Source organism: Trichomycterus rosablanca, chromosome 7 (assembly GCF_030014385.1).
Source record: "Trichomycterus rosablanca isolate fTriRos1 chromosome 7, fTriRos1.hap1, whole genome shotgun sequence".
Classification (NCBI taxonomy): domain Eukaryota; kingdom Metazoa; phylum Chordata; class Actinopteri; order Siluriformes; family Trichomycteridae; genus Trichomycterus; species Trichomycterus rosablanca.
The window spans coordinates 16,129,454-16,138,902 of NC_085994.1; the positions used below are offsets into that span (position 1 = coordinate 16,129,454).

Consider the following 9,449-nt stretch of genomic DNA (forward strand, 5'->3'; position numbering starts at 1 on the left):
TATATCACAAGCCACTGGAGAGAACATCACTTTGAAAAGAAATTAGGATAAGTTTACAAGCTTGACTATAGTGCTTTTGGGAGCAGTGACTGTGGAGTGCATGCATGTGTTTGAGTTTTGTGTTATAGAGCTTTATTTTAAAGAATGCAAATGATATCTGCAGTAGCACCACAGTGATCCTTAGCTAGTGTGGAATTTATGGAACTTGTCTGATGGATTTTGCAAACAGTCCTGTGTTAAAAAGTTGTAATGAATGCTGGTTGTCAGATAACGTCTTCCTTACTCACGCCAGAGGTTTTATTACAATATTAAAGTATCAACACAATGTAAAATATTTACTGAAATACATTTCATTTCATTTTTATCAGGTAATTTATCCTGGTCAGGGTCAGGCCGGCCAATAACACAGCTGTGATACAAACCGCTATGCCACCTGAGCACCTGGCTAAAAATGAATTACCTAGATGATAAAAACAGGTATCACAGTTTAAAGTTTGTTTGTTTGTTTATTAGGATTTTAACTTCATGTTTTACACTTTGGTTACATGACAGTTACTCATACACAAGGTTACACAAGGTTAATCAATTCACAAGGTTATATCGAACACAGTCTTGGACATTTTTGTATCTCCAATTCACCTCACTTGCATGTCTTTGGACTCCACCCAGAGGAAACCCACGCAGACATGGGGAGAACATGCAAAATCCACACAGAAAGGGCCCAGACCACCCCACCTGGGGACTGAACCCAGGACCTTCTTGCTGTGAGGCGACAGTGCTACCTACTTAGACACCGTGCCACCCCAGTTTGAAGATATTAATGCAAAATATGAAATGTTTCTTTATATTTTACTGAGTAAATGTCATGCTAAATTATATTTAGGTACACCTTATAGTGATTAGAACAAAAATGAGAATGAGAGACATTTCATTCATTTATCTTCATCAGCTACTACCAACCTAATTTGTACAAGATGCAAATTGCTTTTAAATTTTGACAAATTCACTCATGAATTCATTCAGTCTTTTTTTTACCACCGTTTTTTCCGATTTACGGTCGTGGTGGGTACAATTCACTGGGCGAAAGGTAGGAAACACACTGGACAGGTTACGAGTTCATCACAGGGCAAACACACTCACACACACTGTAGGGGCAATTTTAGTATTTCCAATCAGCCTCACTGCATGTCTTTGGACTGTGGGAAGTACCCCACGAGGACACAGGGAGAACACCTGGGAATTGAACCCAGGACCTTCTTGCTGGGAGGTGACAGTGCTACCCACAGAGCCATCGTGCCGCTCCTGTATGAAAATTATTTATATAATATAAACTGACAACTTTTGTGTAGTGAAACTCCAGTGGCCTACAAAAGCCCTGGTCTCAACCCCATTTAACACTCTTGTATGAAATGGAACATTGATTGCAACCCAGGCCTTGTTGTCTAACATCAATACCTGAACTTCAATAATGTGTTTTAATTGAATAGACACAAATTCCCACATAAACACTCCAAATGTTGTGGATAAGAGATGAAGATCTTACAGCCATAAAGGAGGACCCCTTATTAATGACTATAATAATAATAATAATAATAATAAGTTCAACTTATATAGCGCCTTTCACCAAGCTCAAGGTCGCTGTACAGTATAAAAAGTGAAAACAAACGACAACACGCAAAACAAGACAAAACAAAAACAAAACAAAAACAATTCAACAGTGTGTAAGGATAGGTTTTTAGAATAGGATATCCAACAAGTGTATGGTCAGGTGTCCACATACTTTTGTCCATATAGTGTACATTTGTTTTTATACTATGTCTAGAATCTTAAAGCAATATAAGTTAAATATTTAATTTGGATTCAATGTAAGTCCAGTATGTGCTTAATAGTTAAGGTTTTACAGAGTAGAATGTTTTAGCCCTGACACATAATGACCTATTGTAATTATTCTAATGATCTATGATCAATGCTTAACAATAATATATAATATAATATTGCATATACTGTATATCAAGCACATTAAAATAATACAAATCTAATCAGTAATGGCTTTATTACAACACTCCATTAACCACAGCTGTGTGATACAGTGTAGAAATGGTTGGTATTTTGACCTGGAAAAATGACCTTTGGCTGATTCACACAGGCTGAGAGAGGTCAAAGTTGAAAAGGCAAAGGTTGGAGGGTTTTATCATTCTTTTGAATTGAGAAGCAGCATGTGGGCCTAGAATCAACTTGCAAAACAAGGTTAGTACCCAGTCATTCATTCTTCATGTGGGTTCAACCAGGATCTTGACTAACATCTTAATACTGTTATGATGTTAAGACATGTGAGGTAAAAGTACTGTTCTAGCAATTAAAGGTCTGTCAGTTCATGCCCCACATGTCAGGTTGCCTTCTGTTGGACCCTTGAGCAAAGGCCCTTAACCCTCAGTTAGACCCAGTGTATAACATAGCAAAACCAGCCTTTCGCAAATCATAGAACCTGGCCGAGCAAATAGTGCTGGTGCTGCACAACATCAGGGTTCTGGAGACCTAGATTGAAATCTCGCCCCCAGTCAGTGTCTTTTAGATTTTGGCAGGATTATGACTTGCTCCTTACATTTGGGTATTTTCCAGATATTCTGGTTTTCTCCCACCTCCCAAAATTCACAAGTTTAATTGGCTATAGTCTAAATTGCCCACAGGTGTGAGTGACTGTATGTGTGTTGTCCTGTGATGAATTGGCTTCCTGGGTGTATTTCTTCACCCAGTGTTTCTGAAAGATGAGCCCACCTCTACCCAGATCAGGATGAAGTAGTTAATAGGAAAAAATTAATTTAATATTTAGAGTGATTGCATGAGTGAATGTGTAATGCCTTGTAATAATTAATAGAAACTGCTTATAGTCATTGTTTAGTAATCACTGAACCTGCCTAAAACCAGTATAGAATAATTACATACTTGTAACATGTCTTTAAAAAGAATATAAATGAGCTTATTATAAATCACTTGGATCAAAACCTGCTTATAATAAATTCATGCATGCAACATGCCTGGAACCTGCCTATAAGGCATTCACTGACTAAGCACTTCATTAGGCACATCTACCTGGTGTGTACATTTATTGACTATTTTATAAGCTACACCTTCCATACAGATGCACTCTGAAGGCATACAATTACTGACTTATCAGTTGCTCTGTACACATTGTCACCCTGCTGAACACCATCAATCAAAGGGGACCCCCATAGGATCCCCCACTGACCTGGTAATGACATGGTAGTGTTGATTGTTCTGGTATATCAGGTGCTGCACTGGTCTCTTTATTAGGAACCCCTATCCTGGGTCCTTCCCTGTGGGAGTCTTCTGATTGATAACAAAGTATACGGAGTGCATAGGCTACAGTCAGTATTTACATAATTACAAAGTTTATCTGTACAGTAGATGTAATTTATAAAACAATTAATGAATGTATGTATCAAATATATCAAATATAAAAATAATGTGCTTGGTGAGTATACATATAACATTCATTAAACCATTCTGGAACCTGCCTTTTTACAATTATTTACATTAAGCATTCCTGTATTGCTTAGAATATGCTTAGGAACATTATAATTATGAAACCTGCTAACAATTTATGAAATCCAATTATAATAAATACATACATTACAACTGCCTCTATAGTATGTATATAGTATTTTAGTATGTATAGAATAAATATTATTAATTACATAAAGAACATGCTTGCAATAATTGAATGGACCTATAGAAGTGTATATAATTTTCTGGAAATATTTATCTGTGTGAAACCTGTTTGGAAACTGCAGGTAAAAAGCACTTGGATTTTTTATGGATTTGTACAACCTGTTAATAATAGATACAAACATGAAGCTTTCTAAGATCTTTACAGGATTTGAAAGGGATGTCCACAAAGCTCAGGAGTACACATACTTTCGGCCGTGTGTGTGTGTGTGTGTGTAAAAGAGAGAGAGAGAGAGAGAGCCCACCTGCAGTTCTGTATGCCACTGCCATCGAGTAAAAGCAAAGCGCACGGCAGGAGCTGGAGCAGGACGAACAGTGTGGTGAAAAGTGTGGTAAACAGTGTAAAGAACAGTGTAATGAACAGTGTAGAAAACAGTGTAATGAACAGTTTGATGAACAATGAGGTGAACAGTGTAAAGACAAGTGTGATGAACAGTGTAGTAAACAGTGTAATAAACAGTTTAATGAACAAACAGTGTAGTCAACAGGGCTATGAATAGTGTCATAAATATTGTGATGAGCAGTAGATTGAAGATCAGTGTAATCAGTGTTACTGTCAGTATGTTAATGATCAGTCCTCGATCAGTTCGTCGTTTGTTGTGGGTTAAAAAGTAACAAGCTTACGAGCCATGCACAGAATGACGCCCTGCCAATGTGTAGTCTATCCCTGCATTCTGTGCAGTTAAATTAATAATAAATTAATCAATGCATTTATTAATTTGCCTATATTTTTGTTATTAAGTTGTTTAGACGCGCTGCCAGTACATATCCAAACAAACCCATTAAAGCATGCATGTGAAAATGTGAGGCGCTGATCTCAACACATACATTATAGCTGCTATAAGAGCAGGCTGTGATGTTCCACACTTTCAAGCTGACACTCCTGTGTCAAATGGTCACGCAGAAGGAAGAAACCATAAACGTTCACTACTATACAGCTTCCACCAAAAGCTGCGTTGGTTCTTATTTATTTTACAAATGGATAACAAACGCTTTCCTATCAGTCCTTCTGCAGCGCACTTTTACGCATGAGGTGCTTGATCCTTATTTGTAAAGTGTTCTGGTTTTAAACTTTTTTAAAACCTGAAACGTTGGTTATTGTAGTGACATTATCACAATAATAATAATAATAATAATAATAATAATAATAATAATAATAATAATAATAGTAATAATAATAATAATTTCAAGTCCAACCTTAAAATTATAAACTTAACTTATATTTAAATTGTTTAATGTATTTCAATTAATTAAACGTCTATCGAATTCAGGTATAAAAACTACTTTGACTTCACTTTGTTTCTGACCACTAACCGAATCCCTTATGTTGCCCTCCTATAATAGAAAATAAGATCTGTGCATGGATTCTGAGCTTCAGTTGAACTAAAGAAAATTACCCCATATTGTGTAAACATCTAATTTCACGATTAATTATTTATTTTGGTGTAATTAAGAATTCGAGTGCCATGCAAAACAGTATAAATTAAGATTTCCCACTGTGGTCAAATTAAGAGAATTTAAGTAGATTTGATAAACATAGTGTCTAGCCCACTTCACTCCCACTTCTGCTACTATTAATCGTCATATATGATTTAGCTATCTTATTAATTTTAAAAAATCTAAGCAAGCTCTTTCTGCTATATTAAAAAAGGTTCCCCAAACGTTCTAGGGGTTGAAATATTTAAAGAACCATATGAGAGAGTTTCTGCTGCTCTGAAAGGTTGGCTGCATATTAAAATGTAAATGGCATTTCTTAGTGATCATTTTATATACTGACTTTTCCCTGACTGACTTTGAGTTGACTTCAATGTAGTTATTAATTTAGGTTTAGTGTTTTAATGATTTTTTATGAGGCAGAAAATTAGATGGATTATTATAATAATATAATATAATTATTATAATAATAATATAAGTAATAATAATAACAATATAAAAATAATAATAGTTATAATAATAATAACAATAATGATGATAATAATAATAATAATAGTTATAATAATAATAATAATAATAACAATAATGATAATAATAATAATACTACCAATAATAATAATAGTTATAATAATAATAACAATAATGATAATAATAATAAAAATAATACCAATAATAATAATAATAATAATAATAATAGTTATAATAATAATAATAATAATAGTAATAATAATGAAAGTTATAATAATAATAACAACAACAACAACAACAACAACAACAATAATAATAATAATAATAATAATAATAATAATAATAGCTGTTGGGTTTGCATCATTTGCATGCTGTTGTTGGCTCCTCCTTCGATCTATAAGAGTGTGCGCAGGGATCTGCCGACTGCAGCTGCTGGTTTCGTTACCCGGAATGTCTGTAAGAAAGCGGATAAACAGTTAAAGGCGACCAGTTAAAGGCGCAATATGAGTCGGGTTTGCACAATGTTTTTGTAGTATAACGGGTTGTTGGTTGTGATTTTTAAACACGCTGGATATTTGGCTTTTTTTGGTTCTTTATAGAACATAGGACACATTAGATTGTAATGATGGCGTTTGCCATGCTGGGGCAGATGGCGACTCACCTGGCATACCCCGAACACGCCATGATGTCGGAGGACGAGGAGACCCGCAGTGAGAGTGATGGCAGCTCGGAGCAGAGTTACGGCTGCCGTTCGGAGAAGCGGAGGCGCACCGTGCGCAAACCCGCAGTCGGCGGCGTTGTTATCGTTAAACAGCGGAACGCAGCAAACGCACGGGAACGGGACCGCACACAGAGCGTCAATACTGCCTTCACTGCATTACGGACTCTCATCCCTACAGAACCTGTGGACAGAAAACTGTCCAAAATCGAGACCCTGCGCTTGGCCTCCAGCTACATCTCTCACCTGGCTAATGTGCTGCTGATAGGTGATGGTGGAGAGGACGCACAGCCGTGTTTCAGCGCAGTCTGCAGTGCGCAGGGAGAACCTGGTGCCAAACAACCCCGCACCATCTGCACCTTCTGCCTCAGTAACCAGAGAAAAGGGGTAAGTTTGTCTGCCTCAGAAATACACCATTACTGATAATGTCTAAAAATAATCTATTTCTATTTAATTTAAAAACTGGACATAGACATCTATATATTTGCGACCAGTACCAACTGTTTCATGAATTATACCAAAATTTACCAAACTCAATATTAAACTTCCTATAGTAAAGCTCACTCTCTATACACCTGAAATTCAAACCAACTCATATCGAACCGTGTCTGTCTTAACAAAAATCTAATTATAAACCCAACATACCATCAATAAACCCCAGTGACAATAAATACATTACAGGCCATATAAGAATTAAGTTTGTTTCCATGAAGAACATTTTAAATGGCCTTCAACATGTTTTTGACGATGCTCCAATAAATAGTGAATAGGTGTAATTGATGCTAAGAAAAATTATGTAAAATTAAAAAATCCCCAAAATGTAAATTATCTTTAAAGTTTTTCTTTTCTGTGGCCTTGCCAAAAAGAACCTTTAATTTTATGTATATTAATTCCCTAATGTTAAAACACAGTAACATGTATATATCTAATATTAAGCCCTTAAACTGAAACCATCTTAAACTCTTTATAATAAACATTCAATATTAAAGAAAAAAAACATCATATTAAAGCCCTCAGAATAACCTGATAAATTTATATTTAGAGCATCAAATTAAAAGCCACTTTAAAACCCCTAATATAAAACCTTTATAATTAAAGGCCACTCATACTTGACCCCTATATTAAAGCCCAAATATTAAAGGCCGTTAATACTTTACGTAACTAAATATTTGACAATATAACTGAATATACAGCAATACATACAAAGTAAAAATGGGTCAATATGAAACAGATTATTAAAACAGAATATTTAATCTTCCTTTGCTTTTCATTCATAATGAGTGCACTTATGCCTTTGTGATCTTTTTTGTGTCCAGCTTGATAACATTGCAAGTGTAATAACATTATTATAATAATTATTATTATTATTATTACTACTTTGTAGTGGCAGTGTAAATGCATACTAAATTCTAAATCCTCATTTTATGGACTGCAGGTAAAGGATGGGAGAGACTGTCTCAGGATGCGGGGAATCAGTGCACTAAGAATGAGCCGTCGGTAGCCCACTGGGAGGAAGGTGGCTGAACTCAGGGAGCACAAACAGATATGCATGGAAAAAGGAGAGATAGACAGCAAGAGAGAGACACATGTGAAGGAAGAGAAACACATGGAGAGAGACACATGGAGAGAGACATTGGTGAGTTTGCGCTGGAGCACGCAGAGACTCATGAACTCAGAAGAGATGCAGGAAACAGCTCTTTATTTGATTATTTTCTCATGTATTTTTGAGGAACATTTTAATGCAGTGCATAAAACCTTTTGTTTGTTCTAAGAAGAATTTATAGATTTTTTTTTTTTACCAAAGATTGTGTGAACACAATGTTTGTATTCCACAATGGCAAAATAAAGTATATTTTTATCATATATTTTTGTTGTTTTGTTTTTGTAAATAGCAAAACTTAATTTTGTTATTTCGTTTTAATTATGTATTTAACAGACATATTCGAATGTGAATAATGTAGCACAGGTCTACTACATACTGCTCACAGTGTGTGTGTGTAGTATGTAGTAGTCTAGGGACACTTGACCACAAGCTATTAGAACATACCATTCCAGAATCATGTGCACAAGTATGGAGTTCCCCCCACCCCACCCTTACATCTATAACAGCCTTTTGGGAGAGCTTCACAAGCAGTGTGTCTGTGGTCATTCATGTCCATTTAGTCAACAGAGCGTTGACACTGACACTGACGTTCTGACACTGTGGTTAGAGGAGAAGGACTGTCTCACAACAGTTGTATAAAATGTTTGGCAAGGCCCTAAAAATATCTGGTACTTGTCCTGCAAAATATACTACCTCAACACAAATATGTCTATACAAATTTTAATTTATTATTATTATTATTATTATTATTATTATTATTATTATTATTAAGTGCTGTCAAGTCAATTTCAACTCCCGGCATCCATATGAATAGTGTTTCTTCAGAACATCATGTCTATTTAGGTCTTCAGGCTTGTAAAATGACTTTCATTGATCCTCTAATTGATTCCATCCATCGTTTTGCTGCCTGTCCTCTTTTACTTTTAACTCTTCCAAGCCAAACTGTCTTGTCCAATGAATTGTTTCTTTTCAAAATGTGTCGAAAATAAGGGCTTGAGTTTGGTTATCTAGGCTTTGAATTAGATGTTAGATTTGATTTGGTTGGAAAGCCATTTGTTTGTCTTCTTTGCCATCCAAGGAACTCACAAAAGTCATTGCTGGCACCAAAGACATTGATGTTCTTCTTGTAATGCATTTTTATATCCAGCTTTCATATCCATAAACAACCACTAAGAAGACCACAGTCTGATCATTCTGATATTTGTTTAGATAGACAAGTCTTACATCTAAAGTTTTTTTCAGTTTCTTCATTGTTGAAGTGCCAAGTGACACTCTATGTCGTACTGCTGGGTCCTTAGCTGTTAATATTTGATACAAGTGGGAATAAGATTTCCACCACTTCAGCATCTTCTCCATCAATGTTAAAGTTAGTGGTCTTTCCTGTCATCACATTTGTCTTCCTTATATTGAGCTAAAGTCCCTTCTTGTCACTCTGTTCTTTAACGTTTATTATATTTGGCACAGATTTCCTACATAATT

General features: G+C 35.4%; 1 protein-coding gene across 1 annotated transcript; it reads left to right on the forward strand.

Annotated features, from left to right (window-relative positions):
- The first annotated feature begins 6,073 nt into the window (after nt 1-6,073).
- tcf15 (transcription factor 15) lies at nt 6,074-8,160 on the forward strand. The gene is made up of 2 exons (XM_062998441.1): nt 6,074-6,754; nt 7,803-8,160. Exons 1-2 carry the CDS (start codon nt 6,272-6,274, stop codon nt 7,866-7,868), a joined length of 549 nt encoding a protein of 182 aa, XP_062854511.1. The 5' UTR covers nt 6,074-6,271; the 3' UTR covers nt 7,869-8,160.
- The last annotated feature ends 1,289 nt before the right edge of the window (nt 8,161-9,449 follow it).